We start from the raw sequence: 24,512 nt of genomic DNA, 5'->3' as shown, positions 1-24,512 counted from the left end.
AGTGAGGACCTGCACTGTCTCCACTCTAGCTAGGGCCATGTGGGGGGAATGGGTGCAGTCCTTGAGTCCCGAGGCCAGCGATCCCCAAGAACCCAGGCTCATCCCACCTGAGAGCACTGGGCATGGTGGAAAATGCCTATAATCTCATCATTTGGGGGGCTGAGGCAGGAGGATCACCATGGGTGCAAGGCCAGCCTGGACTACACAGCGAGATCCAAATAAACACACCAGGTGGGTTCACTGCTCAGGGTTGCTGAAAGAACCAGTACCCCAATCTGCTCAGAACCACCCCGTGGCTCGCATGATTTGGGATCCCAGGCCCTCCCGCCTGCCTCCCAGCCCTGCTCACAACACTGACCCTCACTGTCCACCGCATGATTCAGCTCCACAGCCCAGTCCTTCTTAAAATGCCAACCCTGCGGGCATGTCACCCTGTCCCGGGCCTCCGTGGGCTGTCCATTCTGCAGGGACATGGGGACAAGGAGGAGGAAGGAACAACTTGCTGAACCTGTCTGTGACCATCTCCCATGGTGGCCTCTGATCCCCCAGGCCAGACGGTGCTGGCTATGTCTGCTGTCACCCTGTCAGGACTGGCCTTCCTGGACTGTCACCTGCTCCCTCCAAGTAACAGCTACCATGCATGAGACCTGCACTGTCCTGGCCCAGTACAGTAAGGAGTAAAATGACATAAGATGCTGGGTCCAGTCCCTTCATGTCCCATTTCCAGTGCTCAAAAGCCACCTGGGGACAAGGCAGAGGCAGAACCATCCCATCACCATCACTGCAGAGCGTCTGGTGCCAGGCCCACCAGCCCCTGATCTCCTGCAGGGCAAGCAGCGCCTCTGGAAGGAGCCAGAGAGGGAAGGCTCTTTCCCTCCCTTGTTTCTGATATCTTACGAATGACATCTCTACCTGCCCCCTTGGGTTCAATGTCCCAGTGAGGGGGAAAGTGCCAGAGTCTGACAACTCACCCAGGGTCCCCTAGTGAGTAGGGGTCAGGGCTCAGGCCTAGCTCTTGCCTCTCCTCCCCACCTGGTAGCCTTGCCTGACCCTCCCCGCTGGGTGGCTTCAGCCCTGCTCACCACATCAGTGTTTGGGATGGCAGAGGGTACCCAGGTGCCTTTGACATTGCGTTCCTGGTTCTCATACACCTCCTCCAACACCTGGCTCTTGTTGATGTCTATGTCCAAAAGGAACCTGGGGACAGGAAGAGTCCACATCTCCCTGAACTTGCAGGTCTCCCTCTGCTGGCCTCCTGCTTCCTTACGAGGCACCCCCGCCTCAGGGCTGGTGGGCTGTGCCACATCTTAGGCATCCAGACCCAGAGACCAGGCTCTGTGGCTTTGAGCCCACCTCTGGGTTGCCACTAGCTGGCCCTCCGAGGACACAGCAAGTTCGCCCCATGGGGTATGTCTGGGGTGTACAGGCTCGAGGCCTGCAACTCTGGTCTTACCTTCTCTGAGGCTCCACCATCCAGCTGTCCTGCCAGTGCCACCCAGGGGGCGCCTTGAACTCCGACTTGGGAAGGGCCTTGTGACCCATGACATCTGAGAAGTTGGGGCATTGATAGAGCCCCTGCGGTCCCCAGTGGCCTTTGTACTTGGCCTGGTTCTCATACTGGAGGAGGGGAGGCCCTGTCAGTGTCTGCTGTGGGTGTCGGGCCCCACTCTGAGCCCCTAGCCTTAGAAATGGCTCCACCCCATTGCACAGGTAAGGGAACAGAGGCTCAGGGGTCCACGCTGCCCCAGGTTGCTTGGCTAGCAGAGCTGGATGGACATATGTTAGAGCTGACACCTTTAATGGCACCTGCGGGACCAAGGGATCCCAGCCCCAGTTCCTGAACCCCATCCTAAAAATCCCTCTCCAGCACCTCAGCCTTGCACAAGGCTGGTTAGACACACAGTTGTCCCTTGGTGTCTCAGGGAACAGGTTCAAGCCCCCTAGAATGCCCAATCCCTGACTGCTATTGTCCTTGAGGGGCCTAGTATTTGCATACAACCTGTGACCACCTCATATCTCCTTTAAAGTCTCCTTTGCCTGACTTATCATACCAGATACAATGCAAATGTGAGGTAAACCATTGTCACACCACACCATTCAAGGAAAAAGCTGCACATGTGCCCCACAGACACAGCATCGCAGGCCTAACTTTATTCCCCACCCACAGCTGGAATCTGCAGATGTGAGCAGCTGACTGTATTGTATTTAGCCACACACACAGCTTAAAACCAGGTGATGTCTTCATTCAGTGAGTTCAAAAGGCTGACACGCTAACCTTCTTCCTTCCCTTCTGCCATCAGAGCAGGACTGTGGCTCCCCATAATTCTGCCCAGCTCTGAAGTCCCTGTCCTTTGCCGGTCTGAGTCCCCCCGCTGCTGCCGCTCACCGTCTCTGCATACACCACCATGTCGCCCTGGCGGAGCAGCTGCAGGTCCTTGCTGTCAGCGATGTTGCCAAGCCACATGCAGACCCGGAGGTGGGCTGGTGGCGCGTCCTGCTGTCCTTCACCCTCTGGGTACTGAGTCAAAGGTCCATCCCACAGGGCACAGGAATGTGGGTGAGGACACACCCTCCCCAGATGGGTCACACCACCCCTTCTCCCTGAGCCCTGGCAGCAGAGGTGCTCACTGAGCCGGGCGCTTCTGAAGCCACAGCATAAACTGGCTCGGCGGGAGAGCACTGGGCTCATCATGCAGGGTGACAGCAGCACCTACTGTGTGCTCACTACACATGCTAAGGTCATGGACCCTCGCTATACCACCAAGGGGGTGGGTAGGCATGGTTATCACCAGCCCCATTCTACGGAGGAGCAGACTGAGGACACAGTGAGGACTTGTCCCAGTCACTTAACCCTCAAGCCCCAGAGTAGATTCGATCTCAGCAGAACAGGTAGGAATCTCATAGGCAAGAGTGAGAGGCTGAGTTAGACCCTGGAAAGGGCCAGGGGCAGAACAGGTGGGACTGGGGAAGGCCAGGGGCTATCGAGGAGGTGATACCTCCAGGAGGCAGAGGGATACCAGGGAAGGTCCAGACCTATGACTTTAAATATTTTGGAGATCTCTCAGTCATGGCTCAGCGGGGAAATGTCCAGGGAAAAGACCAAGTGGTGGCCACAAGGGCAATGGAGGAGGTGGATTTGGGGCCCACTTTGGAGAATCATGGATGTGGCACCAGCCCACAGCCGAGGGGGGAGACCTTTGGCTGTCTCTAGGGAAAAGGACCAAGGAGACAGGAAGCTGCCACACCCTTGGGAGGGCACCCAGGGCTGCTCTGGGACTTCAGGGATCCTCGCTTCCCACCTGCAGCAGAAGGGTCTGGATCTTCCCACAGAACCTGCCAGAGTGTAAGGGCCCGGCCGGGGAGAAGACAACAGTGTGGGCGGGCACCCGGGCGAAGGCCACATGCCGCTCCTTGGCCATCAGCCAGATCATTACATCCGGGAGGCTCATCTGGGGCTGGGGATACAGGCAGTCAGAACTCATGAGGCAGCTCCCAGCTGCCCCCCGTTGCCCTGCGGCCAGTGCCCACCTCGGGGAGCACAGCGCCAAGGCGGCGCAGCCAGCCCTCCACTGTGGCCACCATGTCCCTGGGCTTGGCTTCCTTGGCCTTCTGTGCAAGCTCCTGCAGGAGGAGGCTGCGGAGTTGCCACCTCTTTCTGTCCAGTTTGGTGGCTTTGGGCTGACCGGTCATGCAGGGCAGAGGGCGCCTGTGGCCAGGACAGAGCAACAGAGGCTGGGCTAGGCCTCTCTCCCATTTCTCTTGTCTCTAAGTCCAGTCCTATCACAGGCCACAGTGCCCTTCGAGCCCTGAGACCCTGCCCAGAGCATAGCTGGTCTGGCCTGGGAACTCTACCCACCATGTGGGTGGATGTGACCAAGACAGGGCCCACCCAACCTGGGAAAGGCTTTCTGGTGGCCTCCAGACAGGCAACAGAGCAGTCACCAGATCTGTGGAGATCCTGACAGGTATTTATGATGTGGGTTTGGGAGGAGGAAAATGAGGTGTGGCTGGGGTGTGGGGACAGTGCTGGACAGGGGTGGCCTGGTCCTGTTTGCAGGAGCCCGGGTGGCAGGCTTGGGCTCTTTGAAGAGCAGCCTGGAGGTGGCCAGGGCTTGCAGGGCCCAGCCCCCGCCCACCATGCCGGCTACCTGCAATCCTCCGCCAGCTCCCTCCGAAGCTTCTCCCACTGGGGGAGCAGGGCAGGGTCCCTTGGGTTCCGGATGGACTTCAGGGTATCCAAATTGGCTTTCTGGATGGCAGGAGAGAAAGGAGAGAGCCGAACTTAAAGCGGAGGTCACCCAGCACAGGGCAGGGCTGAGGGTGATTTCAGCCAGGACCCAGGACCTTGCTGGGCATTGGTCCTGGCAATCTAAGACTGTGCCGTCCCCTGGCCAGGCTGCGAGACCTCCACTTCCTGCTACCCGGCAGGAGGAATGGGTAGCGAGGAGGACCTAGGATGTGTGGGCCTAGGAAGCAGTGCTGAAGGGGAAGAGAAACTCAGCAGGCCCTACTTCCCTGGAGAGCAGGGCAGCCCGTCGCTGGGCTGTCTGTTGAGTCTCTGTGCCCAGCGCTGCCCCTGTGTGGACGCGCAGGCGCAGTGCTGTGAGTGGGTAGGGCTGCAGTTCCCACGCCTCTGTGCACTCACCAGGCGGTCCCTGGTGAACTGGAGCAGGTTTAGGCAGTGCATGCGGAAGCTGACATCCTCCCAGCTGGATGTTATGGCCACCACCGGCTTGGTGTTGTACCAGGGGATGTAGTGATAGATGTTGCCTGGGACATAGGACACATGGTGGGGCAGAGATGTTGGGGTGGCCTCAGAGGTCTCTCTCACTCTGACCCCCTTCTTCTTTTTTTTTTTTTCTTCCCCACTATGGTGGTTGACTCCAAGGCCTTCACACTGAGCTACAACCCTAGTCCTTTAAAAACATTTTGTTTTGAGACAGGGTCTTGCTAAGTAGCCGAGGCTGGGGTCAAATTTGTGATCCTTCTACCTCAGCCACCTAAGTGCTGGGAATAAAAGTGTGCGCCACCATGCCTGGCTGTGTCCCCTTGAAGGACTGCCCATGGGCTACTTCATTCCTCAAGGATGTGACCTGCTGATGACATTAATGGGACCCTCTCTGGATGTTGGCAGGGGCCTAACCTATGTGCTCTGATGACCCCAGCTCTCTCTGCACAAAGTCCCTGGCCTCCAGGTGGAAAAACCCACCTTAGAATGGCCCGGAGGTCATAACACAGGTGCCTGGCTCCAGGCCAAGTTCTATACCTCAGGGGAGACACAAAGGCAGGGGCTGTCTCCAGACCAGGTGCCCCATGAGCTAGAAGAGGAAGGGGTTTGGTCAGGGCAGCAGCCCCAGAAGATCTGCCAGTATAGAGGTCTGGGAGGGAAGCAAAAGACCACAATGGTAGTGCAAAGCCAGGTGTCACAGTGCACGGCCATAATCCCGGCACTGTAGGTGGCTGAGGCAGGGGCATCTCAGTCCAGCCTGGTTTAGCAATTCACCAACTTAGCAAGATCCTGTCTCAAAACAAGAACTTTTTTTTTTTTTTTTTTTTTGGTGGAACTGGGGATTGAACTCAGACCCTTGCACTTGCCAGGGAAGCTCTTAATCCACTGAGCCATCTCCCCAAGAACATTTTTTAAAAGGCCAAAATGTGGCACACACATACAGTCTCTGAAAGGTGACAGCTAGAGACGAGAGACAGCACCATGTGAAGGTGGAGATGGGGAGTGGGAAATGATCACTTCTCAGATAAGAGACATTGAGGACAACTGGGAAACTGAAGGCAGGAGGGAGGCACAAAATCCTAGCACTCAGGAGGCTGAGGCAGGAGGACTTCCAAGCACTTGAGGCCAGCTAGGACTACATAGTGAGACCCATCTCAAAAAAAAAAAAAAAAAAAAAAAATCCAAAATCAAAACACACAATTATATGCGTTAAACAGTGCACCAAACAAAACGAGGTAGTGCATGCCTGTAATCACACTGAGACAGGAGGGTCACCATCCTGAGTGACATAGCCAGCCTGAGTGACACAGTGTGAACCAGTCCTACAAAAACCAAAACCCATTTTTAGCCCTCAGCAGGAATCAACGTGCCTCTGATCTGCAGCTTGTCTCCTCCATTCCTGTGGGAGAACACATTTCTCTCACTTCAAGCTGCTCACACTGGGGATACAGCTCAGTGGCACAGCACCTGCATGCCTACCTGGCAAGCACAAAGTCCTGAGTTCAATTCCTGCTACCAAAACAGAACAAAACAAAAACCTATTAGTCTGTGGCACTTTGCACTGCACCCTCAGGACCAGGAAGGAGGCAGGGAAAGAGCCCATCCCTGGGCCGGAAGAAACCGTCCCTGGCTTGAGGGTGGGAAGCCGACTACCTGTGAAGGCTGAGAGCTACCAGGCAGAAAGTTCAGAATGGAGCCTGTTAGAGAAACGTCAACGAGACCACAAAAAATTCCTGAGAAATTCTGACGAAAAAACACTGAGCAGTTCAGAGGCCAGGCATACCACCTGCCCCACTGAGCCACACCTCGCCAACCACCACTAGTGAGGAAGCCAAGTGCAGCCTCATCAAGAGATGCCACAGAGAGTCTGCTGCTCCCCCCACTCTGAGCAGAACAGCCCAGAGATTCCACCGCAGGCCGAGGGCTAAACCATAGCATAGGCTTGGCCTCAGTTTCCCTGGGGAGTTGATTCCAGGATTTCTTTAGGGTACTAAAGTCCACAGATGCCCATGGCCCATGGCAGAACATTTGCATAATCTATCTATCTATCTATCTATCTATCTATCTATCTATCTATCCCTCCTCCTGTATATGTCAAATCCTTTCCAGATAATTTATAATCCACCTAGGACAATGCAAATGCTACATAAATATCTATTGCATGTGTTGTTCAGGAAATAATGACACAGGAAAAAGCCTGCACGAGTTTATTATAAATCCCGCTGGAGGAGGCCCTGGGGATTGAAACCAGGGCTTCTGCACAGAGCAACATCCCCAGCCCATTTCTTATGTCGAGACAGTCTCATGAAGTTGCTAAATTGCTCAGGCAGGGCTGAAACTTGCAATCTTCCTGCCTCAGCCTCCCAGAGTGCTGGAATTAGAGATGTGCACTTCCACAGCCAGCTCTGACACAGTTGTTTTCGAGTAATTTTGGCCTCCGGTCAGCTGGATGTGCGGAGCTGGGGGTGAGGGCCCCTGTGTTCTCAGGGCAGGGTGCCCTGCAGCAGTGACACAAGCAGCAGCTCTACCTGCCGCCAGGCAGATGCGCGAGCGAGCGAGCGACGGTCCCAAGTGAGCTGACAGTGAAGGCTGAGGCCCTGCCTGCCCTATGAGCCTCACTCCATGGTTTCTTTCTTATGGGACTGAAGCAGAAACAACAAAAGGGAGGAGAGGAGAGAGGTTGCCCTGGGTGGGGAGGGGGCAGAGCACAGGGTCCCCCGGCCTTTCAGGATCTGAAGAGATGGGTTTGCTTTGGGATAATTAGGCACCGCGTTGGACACTGGGGTTTGGGTACCTCTCCACAGATGTGTTGTCCTTGAATTAAACATTCAACTAAGAAGTAAAAACATTGGAAAGGCAAAAGAGACTATCAGTACACATAGTGCAGCAGGTGCCCTGGGGACCAGCCAAGTGGGGAAGGGGGAGGGAGCTGCCGGGCTGTTCTGAGTCCAACAGTGATCATGGCCTTCACACAGTATCTTGGGCATCCCAGGAATACCCAGAACATGGCTGGGAGAGACCACAGAGGAACGACACAGGAGAGATTTTAAAATATGGAGGGTAGCTGGGCGTGGCGGTGCATATGTGTCATCCCAGCACTCTGCGAGGCTGAGGCAGGGCACCTGCAAGTTCAAGCCCAGCCTGGGCAACTTAGCAACCTTGCTGTTGTGAAATTTAAAAAGGGCTTTGGTTGTCGGGCACACAGGAAAAGGAGAAATCATTTACAAAGTGGAAAATCAGAATTGGCCAGAATTGTTGGAAGACACAGGTCTGGACTCTGGTACTGAGTAAAGTGTTGGGAGGGTAAATAACAAGAGACCTATGACTGCAGTTCTCAGTAGGAGCTCGGCCGAGAGGCACTTTTTCTCTTCTGCCCTTGGACTGCTTTCAAAAGCAACAGGGAGGAGGAAAATCAGTCTGCTTCCAGCCGGTGAAGACTGTCATGTGCAGACTCAGATACACAGCCAGGCTGCCAAAAGCAACCCCAGCCTCTGCAGGAGCCCTGCGGGTTGCCAGGCCACAGAGGCACCCGGAAGAGGATGTTGGTGACAGGCGACTGCGGGAAGCACAGCTGAACACAGGGAGTTGGGGTTGCAGCAGGGCCAGAGAAAATGTGCCCAAGAGACCGACAGAAACAAGAGCCCAGCCAGGGAGGAGCACAATCCAAACCAGCCACACAGGAGAGCACATGAGGAGCCCAGGGTCAGCCCCTGCCCGTGCCCCAGGGAGGGCACGGGAGGAAGACTGGCAGAAGAGAAGTCACCCAAAGAAAGCCAAGAGGCTCAAAAAAGGATGGGGAGAAAATATCAGACATAGATGGAGCCCCAAGGTAGGAAACTAATCAATGGAGTAGAATAGATATTTTAATATATAACTTAAGACAGTTTGAATGCAGGGAATGTAAGGTAGTGTTTTCCCTTTTTAACAAACGGTGCTTGAATGATAGCCACATACAACTTAATAAAAAGTGAATCATGGAGTTAATTATAACAATTGAACCTATAAAATCTTTACAAGAAAAAATAGGAAAAAATTTTCATAACTGGGTTAGGCAAAGAGTTCTTAGATGTGACATCATAAACAAAAAAAGTAAACTGCATTTTATTTAAATTAAACATATAGAATCTGAGGGCCAGTGAGATAGCTCAGTGGACTAAGTGCCTGATTAGGCAAGCACAGGACTGGGGTTTGATCCCTGGCACCACATACCACACACACTGGCCTTGCCCCAGGGTGTGCCGAACCGGCCACTGAGACTGGGCATGGTGGCACACGCCTGTAATCCCAGTGCTGGGGAGGCTGAAAACAGGGGGATCACTACAAGTTTGAGTTGTGCAGTGAAACCCTGTATCAAATATATATATATATGTGTATCTATATATCTCTATCTCTATCTATCTATCTATCTATCTATCTATCTATCTATCTATCTATCTATTCAAAAGGCATGATTAAAACTAGGAATAGTGGCACACACCTGTAAGCCGAGCACTTGGAAGCAAAGGCATGAGGATCACAAGTTCAAGGCCAGCCTGGGCTACATAACGAGTTCAAGGCCAGCCTGAACTATAGTTAGAGACTGTCTCAAAAAACAACTCTAGGGGCCGGGGAGATAGCTCAGTAGAATAAATGCTTGCCTGGCAATCACAAGGTCCTGGTTCCGAGAAAACAAACAAACAAACAAACAACCAAAACTCCAAAAACAAAACAAAACAAAACAATCTTTACTAAGAAAATAAGACAAGCCACGCACTATTAGAAAATCATAGCTGGGTGTGGTGATATATTCCTGTAATCCCAGCACTGTGGAGGCTGAGGCATGAGGACAGTATACAATTTGAGGCCAGTCTGGGCTACAAAATGAGCTCAAGGCCAGCCTGAACTGCATAGCCAGACCCTGTCTCAAAAAAAAAAAAAAAAAAAGAGGAAAATCATATACCTGATGAAACACTTGTATTTAGACTCTACAACCTACTCTGGCAACTCAGTAGGATAAACAAACCAATTAAAAAATGGGCAATTTATCTGAACAGGCACATCAAAGAAGATGATGGCTAAGCATATGAAAGGACGCTCAGTATCATTAGGCATAGGAAATAGAAATCCACGCTCCCGTGAGACATCATTCCAGGTGTACTATACTAATGGAAAGGAAAAGACAAATGTCACAACACACGTGGATACGAGAAGCTGAGTTCGTCTTATCTGCTGGGGGCACATACAATGGTGCAACCACTTTAGAAACATTTGGCAATTTCTTACAAAACTATCGCACATCTAAGTATTTTACCCACAATAAATGAAACTATATGTTCACACAAGGACTTGTACCTGAAAGTTCACAGCAGCATTATTCCTAGTAGTCAAAAAGCAGAAATAATGTTCATCCTTGGGAATCACTAGGTTTACAGGATAGCATGGAATACAGTTTTTTTCTTTTTTTTTTTTTTTTTTTTCTTGTTTTGCAGAGCTAGGGATTGAACCCAGGGCTCAGCTAGGTAAACAGCTCTGCCTCCGAGCTATGTGCCCAGTCCTGCTGCTCAACAATAAAATGGAATGAGGCACCGCCGCATGCCACACTATAAGCAAAGCTCAGAAACCTTGTGCTGAGGCTAAGAAGCCAGCGCAGAGACCACACATTGTATGACTTCCTTTATAGGAAATACTCAGGAAAGTAAACCACAGAGCAGCAGCGAGTCATCGTGTGGGCCTGGGGATGGGAGCACTGAGGAATTTCTTGGGGTGTTGGAAAACTCTTAAAACTGGGTGTGGTGGTGATTGTCGAAATCTTATTAAAAACAAATTTGTGCAGGTGTATGTGTGTGTGTGCACGCGTGTGCATGCTCACACGTGTGTAGTACTGGGGACTGAATCTTTGCAGTAAGCCACATTCCAAGCCCTTCCTATTCAAATTTTTTTTTCTTGTCTTTTTGAGATAGAGTCTCACTGTGCAGATCAGGCTGGCCTTAAATTCACTGTGTAAATGAGGCTGGCCTGGAACTGGTAGCAACCCTCCTGCCTCAGCCTCTGAAGTGCTATGATTACAGGTGTGTGCCACCATCCCTGGCTACTTTTTAAATGTTGAGACAGGGTCTTACTAAGTCATTACATTGTCTAGGCTGGACTCAAACTTGTAATCTGTCCCCCAGAATGCAGGGATTACAGGCATGGGTCATTGAGTTAAGCTGAAATAGATACATTTTATGCCACATAAATTTTATTTTTATGGTGTGTACATTTTATGGTATGTAAATTATACCACCAAATGAATTACTTGCTAAATAAAAAAAGATTGTACTCATCATCATAGATGCAAAAATCCTAAACAAAATTTGTAAAAGGCTAGGGATGCTAGCTAGCATGGTCCTGAAAGCCAGCTGCAGCAGAGCTGGGCAGGAAAAGTGCAGGCTCGAGGTCAGCCTTATCTGAAAAAAAAAAATTTTTTTTTAAATTTTATTTGTGTGTGTGTGTGTGTGTGTGTGTGTGTGTGTGTGTGTGTCCAGCTCAGCCCACCAGGGGGCGCGGCTGGCTGGCATGTGGTGCTGGGGATTGAACCGCAGTCCCTGTGCTTTGTTAAGCTTGTTCTAAGTAGGTGCTTTAGACCACTGAGCCATCTCACCAACCTCTGAAAAAGAATTTTTTTAAATAAAAGTGTCAAAGTGGGCCAGGGAGATAGCTCCATGCCATAAGCGCCTGCCTGGCACGCACAAGGTCCTGAGCTTGATCCCTGGGAACAAAAAGAAAAAAAGTGCCAAAGTATAATTCGTGATATAGTATATTTTAGCATGTGTAAAGTCCTGGTTCTAATACTGCCCCCATCAAAAAGAGAAAAAATGCAATGATAATATAAAGTATGCATACAAAGATAATATAATATAATATAATATAAAGTATGCATACAAAGATAATATAAAGTATGCATACAGTTTTACTAGCACAATTCCACTGTATACTATACATAAGATAGTATTATTTATATGAGTGAGTGGGCATAAGGATAGAGAAATTAATGGAACAGAACAGACATTCTAGAGAGAGACAAAAATATATGCTTAATTTTCAGCAAAGATGCCAAACTAATTCAATGTGGGAACAAACTTTTTCAGCAAATATTGCTGAACTGGATACGTATGTAGAAAAAAAATCACCCCTGCGTTCATACCATATATGAAAATCAGTCAAATTAGACATAAACCTTAACAAAGAGGCGGAAGCTATAAAGCACGTCGAACAAACAATAGCTGCGTGATCTCTGCACAGGCATGATCTAATGGAAGTATTTCTTGGACCACATAACATACGAGCCATAAATGAAAAAAGTCAACAAGTTGAACTTTACCAAAATTAGAAATTTGTGACCTTCAAAAGAAACTGTTTAGAAACTGCAAAGCCAAGCCACAGGCTGGAAAATGTTACCAAAATATTTCAAACAAAGGACCTGTATCCAAAATGGAAAAGAATGCCTGCAATTCAGCATAAAAAAGGCAAACTTAATAAACAGTCCCTTCGCTGGAGAAAGGTGTAAGGATGTCCGATTTCTTATATTTTATGTAGGGTGCTGAGTTCATGAGTATGCACATCTGGTAGGAGATTTAATATATAAATCAATAGAAAAATACAGCCAAATGAAATGATGGATAAAAGAGAGGAACAAGGTTTTAGGGGTGCTTTTGGGTTTTTTTGTTTTGTTTTGTTTTACAGGTACAAATGCCTCTATCCACATCTGAAGAGGCTCAGCCCTCATTTATAAGGCAAGAGGGCCATGGAGATAGTTTGGCAGTCTAAGCGCCTGCCAGGCAAGTACTAGGACCTGGGCTCGATCCCTGGTGCCACATAATGTGTCGGCCCCACGCCAAGCTGGCCACCAACACCGGGTGTGGCGGTGCGGGCTTATGATGCCAGCACTGGGAAGGCTCAGACAGGAAGATCACTATGAGTATGCGCTGGGTAGTCAGACCCTGTACCGAATAAAAGAATAAACATTTTAAAAATGAGACAAGAACAAATTAAGGCCCAGTGAGATACTTTTTCACATTCACTAGACTGGCAAAAAACCAAAAAGTCTGGGCAACAAGTCCTGGTGAGAGAGTAGCAACCCAGGAATTCTCATACCATACTGATAAGAGTGTAATTTGGAATAATCACTTTTGTCTTGAGATTCTCTTCCACTCCCAGGTATATAATTTCAAGCAAAGCCTTGTACTTATGACCAGGAGACATGTACAAGACTGTTTATAACAAAATTATGATACTACCAAAAAGAGATCCAACCTCAGAGTCTACACACACCACATAATTCGTGGTGTAATCATACGGTAGAATGCAGACACGAGTGAAAATGAGCCATATGAAACTGTAATGTTGAACAAAAGATATAAGCTTGCAAATGAACATGACTGAGAAGCCACTTACGTAAAAAAGAACTGTTTCTTTTTAAAGTTCCATTTATAGGGGGTAACGATTAAAAATAGAGCAAAGGGTGACACACGCAGGAGACAGGACCATGGTTATTTCGGGGCAAGGCCAAACAGGGACATTTTCCAACACTGAAAACTAACTCTATTTTTTAAGCTGTATGGTTAAGTTCGTGGGAACTCATTCTTTCTAAAACTGTAAATATATTTATATACTTTTTGCGCACGTGTATAATATATAAAAATAAGAATACTAAGCTAGGGCTGGAGAGATGGCTCAGTGGTCTAAAGCACCTACTTGAAACAAGCTTGGCAAAGCACAGGGACCACGGTTTGATCCCCAGCACCACATGCCAGCCAGTTGCGCCCCCTGGTGGGCTGAGCTGGCCACACACACACACACACACACACACACACACACACACACAATAAATAAATGTAATAAATAAATAATAATAAAAAAAAAAGAATACTAAGCTAAGTGAAAGAAGCCAGGCACAGAGAACCACGCATCGTATAGCGCCATGAGCACGGGGTGTGCAGGCGAGAAGCAGGAAGCAGTGCTGGAGGTGGCAGAGAAGTGGGGAGCCAGCACTAATGGCCCGGGGTTTCTTTTGGGGTTGAAGAAAATATTCCAAAAAATAGTGGTGGTGATGGACCTCCCCGCGCTGCAAACGTGCTGGTATCCAGGGGCCGCGTGCTTTCCACAGGCAGACTGTCTGGTGTGTGAGCTGTCTCAACAAAGCTTTTGTTTTAAAAACAGGCTGAGAAGTGGGGTGCACAGAAGGCTCTCAGGGAGTGCTGGCAAGGCTAGAAGGAAGGGGCAAGCACTGCTCCACAGCAGTGTTCTCGAGCTTTAGCACGCACCCAATTCGGACTTTGTCGCCCTAGTTGCTGAGGCCCCATCTCCAGGTTATCTGAATCTACGCTTGTGGTGTGGGCCCAACTAAGAGTCTACATTTCCTTTTTTTTTTAGTTTTGAGATAAGGTCTTGCTAGGTAGTGCAGGCTGGCCTTGAACTCACCATGTAGCCCTGGCTGACCTTGAACTCATGGCAAGCCTCCTGGTTCAGCCTCCTGAGTGCTGGGATTATAGGCATATTCTACCATACCCAGCTACTTTCTGTGGTACCCGGGATTGAACCCAGGGCCTCAAGCATGTGAGGCAAGCACTCTACCACTGAGCTAAAGAAGAGCCTCATTCTTTAAAAAAATTTTTTATTGAGACAGGGTCTCACTAATTGCCCAGGCTGGCCTCAAAATTGCAATCGTCCTGCTTCAGCCTCCTGAATAGCTGGGATTACAGCTGTATGCTACCACATGCACAAGAATCTGCATTTTTAACAAGCATCCAGGCAATGCAGGGGCTATGCTACGCTACATTGCCTGATACAGGTGCCCAACAAATCTCTATCAGCTGAGTGGGTGGACAGGTGATTGTTGGGAGTCTGAAATGGTGGATGGCTGGGAGCTGAATGGCTTAATGGATGGATGAGTAAATGAAGAGATAGATGAAGGCAGGGTGGATGGTAAGTGGATGGCTGGATGGATGGGAGGTGGTTTGTGGGAGCAAGAGAAATGGGATTAGGGAGGTTGTGGAGAATCATGGGAAGGAGGACTTGGATTTGACAATCACCGTCATATATCACAGGGCTGTACTGTGTGCTGGACACGAGAGGCTTGTAATTCAGGTCCATCTTGTTTCCATAGTGGCCGATGCTGACCTCAAACTGGATGAAGTCTTTAAAGTTGGGCATCATGGTACAGGACAGGAAGATAACACACAGTCCATACTTTTGGCGGTTCTGGTGTTTCTAGAAGGACAGCCCACAACCCCAGGGCATGAGCCAAGGGATAGACGAGGCTGTCCTACTGTAGGGAGGGGAGGAGATGACCTGTCTCTCAAAAGCCCTTGGCTTCCTTTTAGGGATCAAGATCGCTGACCATTCCTCTCCTCCTTCCACGCCCTCCGAGCGCCTCTTAGAGTATGGTGTGCCATTAGGCTCAGCTCCCTTCTCCTTTCACCCATCGACCCTAGCCGGGCTGTTTCTTCCAGGATGCTGGACTCAAACTGAAGACTGATGAGCCCCCGACCTGCTCTTCCTCCACGGAGCCCAGCTTGGTGTCTGCCACCCCTGGCCACCTCAGCCCCCCAGGTGGCACAGGGATATGAGCTTGGCGGTTCAGCCTCACTTCCTGCTGCTCACTGGTTCGGACTGTTCTGCCTCCACAGTACCTCTAGGATCTGTCTCCTTCCACCAGCTCTCCTCCATGGAGACTGTATCTCCATTTTTCTGGTCTGAGAAACCACAACTTACTCCTTTACGTCTATTCCTCTGGGGCCAGGGAGGGCCGGTTCACGATTTCCCCGGCTTACCTCAATCCTGGCCACTTCTCGGGAGAGGTCCTTTATTGTACTGTCTTGATGGGATTTAACTTGGGTGATTAACTCCAGGAATACTCGACCTCGGTAAGACAAACCGTCCCCAATAGCACCAGGAATACTCTGGGAGGAACAGAACAATGGAGGGCAAAGGGGACAGAGTGATGGGTCTTCCTGGAAACTCTCCGCAAAGAGGCTGGGTCCAGAGCTCCAACCAAATCCAGGGGGCAACTCCAGATGCCCAGATTCCGCCACACCAGGAAACCTCTGGGCCCAGCCCCTCTTCTGCCCCTTAGCATCCAGCACTCCTGTCACACCTTCCGCCTGCTACAGAATTTGAGGGACCTCGCACCAGGCAAACGCTTGGAGCTTAGCTGCACTGCGACAACCACAGCATGCAAGTAGGCTAGCCAATCAGGACATGCCCCACCTCCTTGGTGACAGGGATTGGTTGGAAGAGAGCACACATGACCTGAGGAGACCAATCAGAATCTTCCCTAAACTAGGGAAGATTTAAAAAAAACCGGTTCAGACCTGTAATTCCAGCACTCTGGGAGGCTGAATCAAGAGGATTACAAAGACAGCCTGGGCAATTTAGTGATTTAGCAATAACATATTCTACTGAGCCATCTCCCTGGCCCTTGTTTCAAAATAAAAACATTTGAAATTGGGAGAGATGGCCAAATAGCTCAGTGGATTAAAGCGCCTGTAAGCAAGCATAGGGACCCGGGGTTCGATCCCCGGGCCTGCTGTGCCAGCCCAGCTCCCGGGGCACACTAAGTCCACGACTGAGACTGGGCATGGTGGCGCGCGCCTGTAATCTCAGCTCTTGGGAGGCTGTAAACAGGCGGATCACTACGAACCTGATCTAAGTGCGGCCCTAAACACCCTGTAGACCGTTCCCTATAATATAAATAAATAAATAAATTGGGTGTGTGTAGTTTAGCAAGAAGGCTCTGGATTCAATCCCCAGCCCTACAAGGGAAATAAAAGCTTAGATGGCCTTGGGTCCTGGTTCCCAGATGGACCACAGATGAAGATAAGCAGGAGAGAATGAGGAGAGGTGTTAAAGGCCACAAGGAGAGGAGTATGAAGGAAAGCGCTCTCAAGGCCTGGGGCCTGCAGCCCTTCCCAACCTCCTTCCCCTTTCCTTTTCCAACTCAGGATGGGTCGGGCATTTATCACCTGTTTTTTGTTTGTTGGTTTTGTTTTTTGAGACAGGCTGATGGAACTCATGGAGATCTTCCTGCCTCAGCCTCCTGGATGCTGGGTTACAGCATGTGCCACCACACCAGGTTCTTCTCCCTTTCTTGAATAATCCCCAGCCTTTCCATGTTTACCTGTGCCAGGCTCTTTCCTCCTGCAGAACTCTCACCGCAGGTGCCCATGACCCTTGCACTATTCTTTCCTTGCCCCTGCTTGTGCCCCACATCCACTCAGCTCTGGAGGGCAGAGGTCAGCCCCCCGCCCCCGCCCCCGCCCCCAGCTCCCAGGCTCTGGTGCTTTACTGCAGAGTTTTAGTGACTGTGTCACTTAGCGCTGGTGGGAAAGCTTACAGTGGCTTCTTCCTGGATCCTGGAAGGGGCCCGGGGACCTCCGTGGAGAGGCAAGAAGCTGGGGCCGAAGCAGGGCAGGAAGCCTGAGTAGAGTCCTGCAAGGAGAGCCGTGAGAGGTCCGGGACCGGCCGGGACCCCTGGGCAGGAGGTGGGCCGCTCGGCTTGCCTTCGATCTCCTCTCCGGTGGAGGAGATGTGGCTGAAGGACAGGCTGGCTGTGCCGATCTCCTCAAGGCAATCGCTCGCGGCACTGCGGAGAGAGCCCAGCGCTGAGCCAGCGGCCGCCCGCGGGAGTCTCCTCCACCCACGTCGATCTGGCCTCTCGCCCGCGGCTCACCAGTCCAGGGCTCGGAATTTGATGTAGCTCGAGAGGCAGGGCAGCTGCGGGGGCGGAGGGGCCGTGAGCACCCGAGGAGAGGAGCATGCCCCTCGTTTTCCAGTCCTGGGATTTGAACCCAGGGCCTTTGTGCTGAGTGACATTGCTAGCCAACCTTTAATCTGGGGACAGGGTCTCTCTAAGCCCCTAAACTTAAACCTGTGGTCCTCTTGCTTCAGCTTCCCATAGTGCTGGGGTTACAGACGCACTGCCGCACCTGGCTTCTCTGAGTTAAGAGTGGTGGTGAGCTCCCGGGTCTACGGTCTGGCTCACCACAGGTAAAACAGGTTGCATCCCCTGGAGCTTAGGGGGCTTTAGCTTTAGGGACCCTCATAAGGCCTGGAACTCTGTCCACTTATTATTTTGGACTCCTGTTCCTGTATTTGATTTTATTTTGGTGTGAGGTATGGAACTGAGGGCCTCAGGCATGCCAGGTGCCACCATTGGACCACATCCCCAGCCCTTCTATTCTTGCTGTTAAAGCAGCGTAGGCCAGGTGTGTGGGTGCATACCTGTAATCCCAGCACTCATAATCCCAGCACTCGTGAGGCTGAGGCTGGAGGATTAAGGCAAATCTGGGGCCAGCCTGGGCTACATAAGCAAGTTCAAGGCCAGCCTGCACTACACAGTGAAACCTTGTCTCGTTAAAAAAAAAAAAAAAAAAGGAGCAGCAGAACCTGAGAGACCCAGGCCCGTGCTGCCATAGGAGTGACCCAGGATGAGTGTCCCCATGGCCCTCCTCAGTTCTCCATGCGGGCCCACCTGTCAGTTAGCTTTTAAACAGGAAAGAGGAAGTAATAAGAGCCTCGGCCCTGGCAGTTTCTGTTGTTCCCCAGCCGGCACCCTCCTGGCCGCTGGACTGAGGCAGGGACTAGGGAGAGGCTTCTGACTGAGCACCTGCTTGGGAACTGGGAGGCCCTGGCCCAGGCTGAGGGCTGGGAGGGCATCACACGGCCTCTGGGGCCCGCAGAGTCAACACTTCTGCGAATTCAGAGCTGCCGAGCCATCTTTCCCTCAACCCGTTCGGTCTCCTAGCTTTCCCAGCTCCTCGCCTTGCCTCTACAATGCTGTCCCCCTCCTGCTCGGGGACTCTGGACAGGCCACTGGCACAGGCTCGTGTGAGGCACAGCAGCAGGTTCTGTCCTCCAACACCTGGCCCCTTCCAAGGGCGTGACAATCAGCCCCGCACCTAAGTGACCCCAGCGCTGGGGACCATGTTCGTCAGGGAGACAAGTGAAGTCTAGGGGTGTTTGTAGATCCTGATAAGGCTACAGCACCACATGGCATCTGAGGGTGGCATCTGATGAGGGCCTGGGCCACCAGTCCTCATCACAGCCAGGGAAAGGCGGAGGGAGCCCAGCAAAGGTGGTGGATGGATTCAGCTGCCTCTAAAATCCCTTCCTGGGGCCAGGGAGACAGCTCAGTAAAATAAGCACTTGCCTCGCAAGCTCAAGGACCTGAGTTCAATCCCCAGTTCCACAAACAAAACAAAACAAAACTCCAAAAACAAAACAAAACAAAAATTCTTTACTAAGAAAAGCCACAGGCTATTAGAAAATCATAGCTGGGTATGGTGGCACATTCCTGTAATCCCTTCCTATTTTGGTGGCTAATCTCAGCACTTGGGAGGCTGAGGCAGGAGAACTGCTGTTGAGTTCAAGGCCAGTCTGGGCTACCTAATGAGTTCAAGGTCAACCTGAACTGCATAATGAGACCCTTTATCAAAAAGGCAAAAAAGTCTACAAATTCAAGCTGGGTGTGTGACGGCACGTCCCCATAGTCCCAGCACTCTTGGAGCTGAGGCAGGATGACTCCAAAGTTGAGCCCAGCCTGTAGTGTCTTAGTGAGACCCTGTCTGGGGTTGGGGGGGCGTGGAACGTGGCTCAGTGCAAAGGCCTTGGTCAATCCACAGGACAGGAGAAGAAGTCTATCAAATCATCTAAGGAGGTGAGGCATGTTGAGGGATGGCTCCGTGTGGTGCCCTGCCAGCAGGCTGGCAGCTAAAGCTAGAAGCAGCAGGAAGTAGTACAGAGGAGAAAGGAGAGAGCTGCGTTCATATCATGCACTGCGAAGTAAAAAAGCCAAACGCTCTTGCTCTCGGGAAGCCCACTGCTGTGACCCCGAGTTCTGTGTGCTTGCGCTCATCGACAGAACTCTAGTTGTCTCTCAAAACAGTTCGTTCTGATTTCCACACAGCTGGAAGCCTGGCAGGGAGTCGTCTCAGGGTCATTAGAGCGTCAAGAGAGGTCACCCCCTGTGACTGCCAGAAGCCAGGAAGGCCAGGGGACTGCACTGATCTGAACAGGGAACCCCAGGGAAGAGCGGTTCGGAGCCAGGCAGTGGCGGGACAAATGCCCTGGTGCTGCATCCAGCCCAGCGCAGGGGCCATGCCCAATGCCTCTTCAGAGACAGTGACCTCCAGGGCATACTGCCCACAAGATGAGAAAATGTATAATACAATTTAGAACAACTGGCGAGGTGTTTTGTAATTTTTTTTTTTTTCTTCTGTATTGGGGGTTGAATCCAGGGCCTTCTCACTAAGTTACATCCCCAGGCCATTTTTATTTTCTATTTTGAGACAGGGTGGATGTCACTAACTTATTAAAATGCCCAGGCTGGCTTGGTTTGAACTTGCCATCCTCCTGCCTCAGCCTCCCAAAGTGCTGGGATTCCAGGCATATACTACTACTACACTCAGCTCAGGACAGCCTTGAAAGTGACTTGTTTTCTTTTTTTAATTGGGTGAAAGAGCATGTTTAAATTCTCTGGCAAGTGCAGGCCTATGGCCCAACCTCTGCTTGGATAAATAGAGTAAGGGATAAATAGGGTATGGGTGTGTGGAAGTCACGCAGGGCTTCCTCCCCCGCCCCCCAGGCAGCGCTGTCCTGGCCCTAACTCCTATCAGCACCAAAGACCCTGGACCTTCCCTTCAGCGGGATGTGGGTTCGGGAAGCCGTACCTGGATCTGGAAGGTCAGGATCTGGTTCCATATGGGGTTGTCGGTTTGGTGTTGCACATTTGTCCTAAGCTGAGAGCATCCCAAAGCCAGGTGAGTGCTGGGCCAACGCATCCTACCAGGCCCCACCCTTGAGCCCTGTCCTGCTGCCCACAGCCTTCTGCAGCATCCAGGAGACAGGGCTACTCCTGGGTCTAAAGCTGAGCTCATCAGATCCTGCAGCTTTTGCGTGGTACTGAGAATGGACCCCAGGGCCTCACACATGCTAGGCAAGCACCCTACCACCGTGCCGCACTGCCAGCCCTTCCTTTAAATAGACAGGGATCCAGGTTCAATCCCCAGGACTGCATGCCATGCCAACCCCAGTGCACGCCATGCCAGCCTCTGAAACTGGCACCACTGAAATGGTGGTGCATGCCTTTGTAATCCCAGCACTGGGGAGGCTGAGACAGTAGGATCATTTGAATAGATAGGATAGAATTGCTAACTCTTCTAGGAGTGCACTAGATAGATTTTGTTAGATGAATTTTGATATTCCTAGCAGAAAAAGAACCAAAACCATGTCTGATGGTAGCACAGCACACCCTTTGTAAAACCATCAAGTAACTTTCCTTTTCATAGACTGATTCAGCTGGGCTGGTGGTACTGCCTGACATGCTAGTATTTAGGGGGCTGAGGCGGTACGTCCCCGGAGGGTCAAGGCCAGCTTGGGCTACATACTGAATTCAAGGCCAGCCTGAGCACATAGCAAGACAATCTGGCTCACAGAAACCCCATTAATAATAATATAAATATAAATATGTCCACAACAAATTCTTGGAAGGGTAGGGCATTAATACACACACACACACACACACACACACACACACACACACACACACACATTGCTGGATGCGATGACTGCCTTTTACAGACAGAAGAGAAAGGGCCGGCCAAGTAGCTCAGCGGATTAGAGTGCCTGCAAGCAGGGGCAAGGGCCTGGGGCTCCATCCCCAGGCCTGCGGTGCCAGCCCTGACCCCAGGGCATGCTGAGACAGGGCGTGGTGGCGTGCGCCTGTAATCCCAGCTCTTGGGAGGCTGTAACCAGGAGGATCACCATGAGTCTGACCTAGTAGTGAGACCCTGAACACCCTGTAGACCCTTCCCAAAAAAAAAAAAAAAAAAAAAAAAAGAGTGAGAGAGAAGAGAAATGATGATTTGTGAATCTGACATAAACTATTTCCCAGACTTGAACACCAGCACACTTTGGGACACACTACTCTGTATTCATAGAAGTTTATGGAACGCCAGCAATTCTCTTACTGGGAAGCCATCCTTTCTAGATGAGAAAACTAAGGCCAGAGGGGATGGTCATGGTGCCAGTGTTTTTGTTTTATGTATATTTTTTCATTGTTATTTGTTTATTTTGCAGTCATGAGGACTGAACCAGGGCCTTCGCTCTGTAGTACATCCCTAGCCCTTTATTATTTTACTTTATTTTTTGGTTTTTGAGATAAGGCCAGCCTCTATATTTCAGGCCAGCCCTGAACTCACTAAGTAGCCAGCCTGGTGTCTAATTCACGGAGATCCTCCTGCCTCAACCTCTCAAATGCTGGGTAACAGGCATGACCATCACTGCGGCCTGACTTTCTTTTGTTGGCATGCTGTTTCATTCACCCATTACGCCCCCATGCAGCTGGATGTTTGGGTCCAGTGGGCCCTTCTCACTGCCAGGAGCTGGGCATCCTCGGGGAGTCGGGGATATGCTACCTGACCTCTCCTCAGAGCTCTGGGCCCAGAGGTCACCCTGCACACTGGGTGGCTGAGCTGGGACATGATTTCTGGGGTCCTGCACATGATGTCAAGGTGCAGTGTTGTCTGGGTCAAGGGGCCCCTCTCCACATACCTTCTCTCCAATCAGTTCCACCTCTAACACGGGACTCGCTGGCTGGTAACTACCTGTGGGTGAGAAACGCAAGGACTTCTGAGGCGGCAGCAGCATTTCTGAGGAGCAAATGCAAGGGTGAGATCTACAGTTGCCACTCTGCCCCTTCTGTGGGTCACCCCCACAGTGGCCTATGGTGGGGGCTCAGGACGGCCGTGGGAGCCTGGATCTATGAGGGCATCAGAGGTCTGAAAAGCTGGCCATGGGGCCTTTGCACAATTCCTGGTAAGTTTCAGTGTCGCCTGTTCCCTAGCCCAAGACTTAGTTCAATGTCACAAGAGATAGGGAACCCCATGCGAATTTAGGGGCCTCCTGTCCTGCCCCCCGACTCTAACTGAGGTGCAGGTCCTCAGCACAGTAGATGAAGAGCTGCAGGTAAGCGGTGGTCATGGGGACGGCTGCAGACTTGAAGACCTCGATATCTGTGTCGGCTCCATAGAGCAGCTTTTGATCCACCTGGAGAGACCAGAGAGCTGGGTAGCTTGGGGTCATGGGGCTGTTACAGCCAAGGCCACCCACTCAGTGTCCCCAACCTCCACCTGGTGTGGGAAGACTGGGGCAATCCCACCCTGGCATAGTGGACAAAAGGAAGGATTTGCAGGTGAGTGGCCACTTCCTGGGTGCTCCAGGAAGCAGCCCACCAGGGTTGGAAGTGTCGAAGAGCTTGAGGGAAGCCTCACCAGAGCCTGGTCTCCCACACCAAGGGCACAGATGGTGACTTTCAGGTAGCCTCTCACCCCACTGCTGGGTTCATTTGGCAGGCAGAGGCCCAGCCATTTCCTCAGAAGTGTGTGGCCTGGAGAAGCAGAAGACTATGGGAGACCAGCCTCTACAGCACCCCATGCTCCCCTAAATCACTGCATTCCGGGGGAGACAAGGGGGAGGGACACACATCTCCCGCGCATTGGTTTCTCACAGCAGCACAGGGAAGAGAGGGTCCTTTCTCCTAGTAGAAAATGACTGAGAACTCACAAAACTGCCTGATGTGGCCTCCAGGAAAGAGGGAGCCCTGTGGTCACCGTGGGAACCAGCTGAGAGGGTGGGTAATGGGTCAGGGTTATAGCTGAGAGCAGGACGGAGGATGAACCCTCCATTGTGTTTTTGTTTTTTGGACTAGGGATTGGACCCTGAGATGCTCTAGCACTGAGCTACATCCCTAGCATTTTTTTTATTTATATTTTTATTTGGAGACAGTCTCACTAACTTCCTAGACAGGACTGAAACTTTCGCTCTTCCTGCCTCAGCCTTCTGTGGTCAACAATCATTAATGATCTATTTCAAAATAGCTAGTAGAAAGGATCTTGAATATTCCTAACACAAAGAAAGATAAATATTTGAGGGGATAGTTCTACCAATTACATGTATTGAACTATCACTTTATAACCCATAAACAATTATTAGCTGTCAGTTAAAAATGTTAACTTCAGGCCAGGGAGATGGCTCAGTAGAATAAGCACTTCCCTGGCAAGCACAAGGGTCTGAGTTCAATCCCCGGTTTCACAAAAATAAATAAAAATAAATAAATAAAAAATAAAAATAAAAATGCTAACCTCAATCTTCCAAAATTGGGTTAGAAAAATATAAATCCAACCCAGAAATGCAATAAAAGGTTAGCATTTGATCCAAAAGGGTGCCTTGAATTTTCTAGAGAAAGACGCTATTATTGTAAAGTAAGATAAAAGAACCATAAAGTACAGGGAAATGTTATCAAGTACAGAAAATGGTTCATACCCCATAATACTCTACCCTGTTTGTTAGAGATCCTGAGTTATGCTGACCCAGTTTGACTTTTCTTGAGATGCACAGATTTGCGACCACCACTACCTACCTGGAGAGTGGTAGACGAATCCGATATCCGTCTGCAAAGACAATGACAGGTATGGGTCAGAGCCCTGATCCATCTGGATCGTAGACCCCGGTGGTCAAGGCTTGGGCCCCGCTTAGCACTGTGGGGAGGAGGAGACACTGGGCAGGTCACTGGGGGCTGTGCCCTCAAAGGGAGTGACAGGCCCCATCTCTTCATGCATCTCTCTTCCTGGTCATTAAGCAAGTGCCTTGCCCTGCCACGTGTCCCAACTGTGATGTGGCCCCACAGGACCAACGTAGCCAGGCTAATTAGAGAAACGTGAATCAAGGCCAGGTGTGGTGGCACACATGTGTAATCCCAGCACTAGGG

The 24,512-nt window shown here is 50.8% G+C and overlaps 1 protein-coding gene across 2 annotated transcripts in view; it reads right to left on the bottom strand.

The window, feature by feature from the left end:
* Fer1l5 (fer-1 like family member 5) overlaps positions 1 to 24,512 on the bottom strand; it is a 48,866-nt gene that overhangs the window by 11,668 nt on the left and 12,686 nt on the right. For both annotated transcript variants that reach the window (XM_004633242.2, XM_023717389.1), the window contains exons 10-27: positions 24,165 to 24,195; positions 23,017 to 23,132; positions 22,672 to 22,792; positions 22,298 to 22,350; positions 20,416 to 20,484; positions 17,418 to 17,461; positions 17,248 to 17,330; positions 17,082 to 17,176; positions 15,520 to 15,648; positions 14,779 to 14,956; positions 4,646 to 4,770; positions 4,149 to 4,249; positions 3,529 to 3,706; positions 3,300 to 3,455; positions 2,387 to 2,518; positions 1,454 to 1,617; positions 1,083 to 1,197; positions 359 to 461 (exon numbers count right to left, since the gene is read on the bottom strand). In XM_004633242.2, coding sequence (XP_004633299.1) covers positions 359 to 461; positions 1,083 to 1,197; positions 1,454 to 1,617; positions 2,387 to 2,518; positions 3,300 to 3,455; positions 3,529 to 3,706; positions 4,149 to 4,249; positions 4,646 to 4,770; positions 14,779 to 14,956; positions 15,520 to 15,648; positions 17,082 to 17,176; positions 17,248 to 17,330; positions 17,418 to 17,461; positions 20,416 to 20,484; positions 22,298 to 22,350; positions 22,672 to 22,792; positions 23,017 to 23,132; positions 24,165 to 24,195 — 1,993 coding nt within the window. The remainder of the gene's footprint in view (positions 1 to 358; positions 462 to 1,082; positions 1,198 to 1,453; positions 1,618 to 2,386; positions 2,519 to 3,299; positions 3,456 to 3,528; positions 3,707 to 4,148; positions 4,250 to 4,645; positions 4,771 to 14,778; positions 14,957 to 15,519; positions 15,649 to 17,081; positions 17,177 to 17,247; positions 17,331 to 17,417; positions 17,462 to 20,415; positions 20,485 to 22,297; positions 22,351 to 22,671; positions 22,793 to 23,016; positions 23,133 to 24,164; positions 24,196 to 24,512) is intronic.

The sequence above is a fragment of the Octodon degus genome, unplaced genomic scaffold (genome assembly GCF_000260255.1).
Source record: "Octodon degus isolate 3935 unplaced genomic scaffold, OctDeg1.0 scaffold00052, whole genome shotgun sequence".
In the NCBI taxonomy this organism is placed as follows: Eukaryota; Metazoa; Chordata; class Mammalia; order Rodentia; family Octodontidae; genus Octodon; species Octodon degus.
The sequence above is the reverse complement of the archived record's forward strand: the minus strand, read 5'-3'. Positions and strand labels throughout refer to the sequence as shown.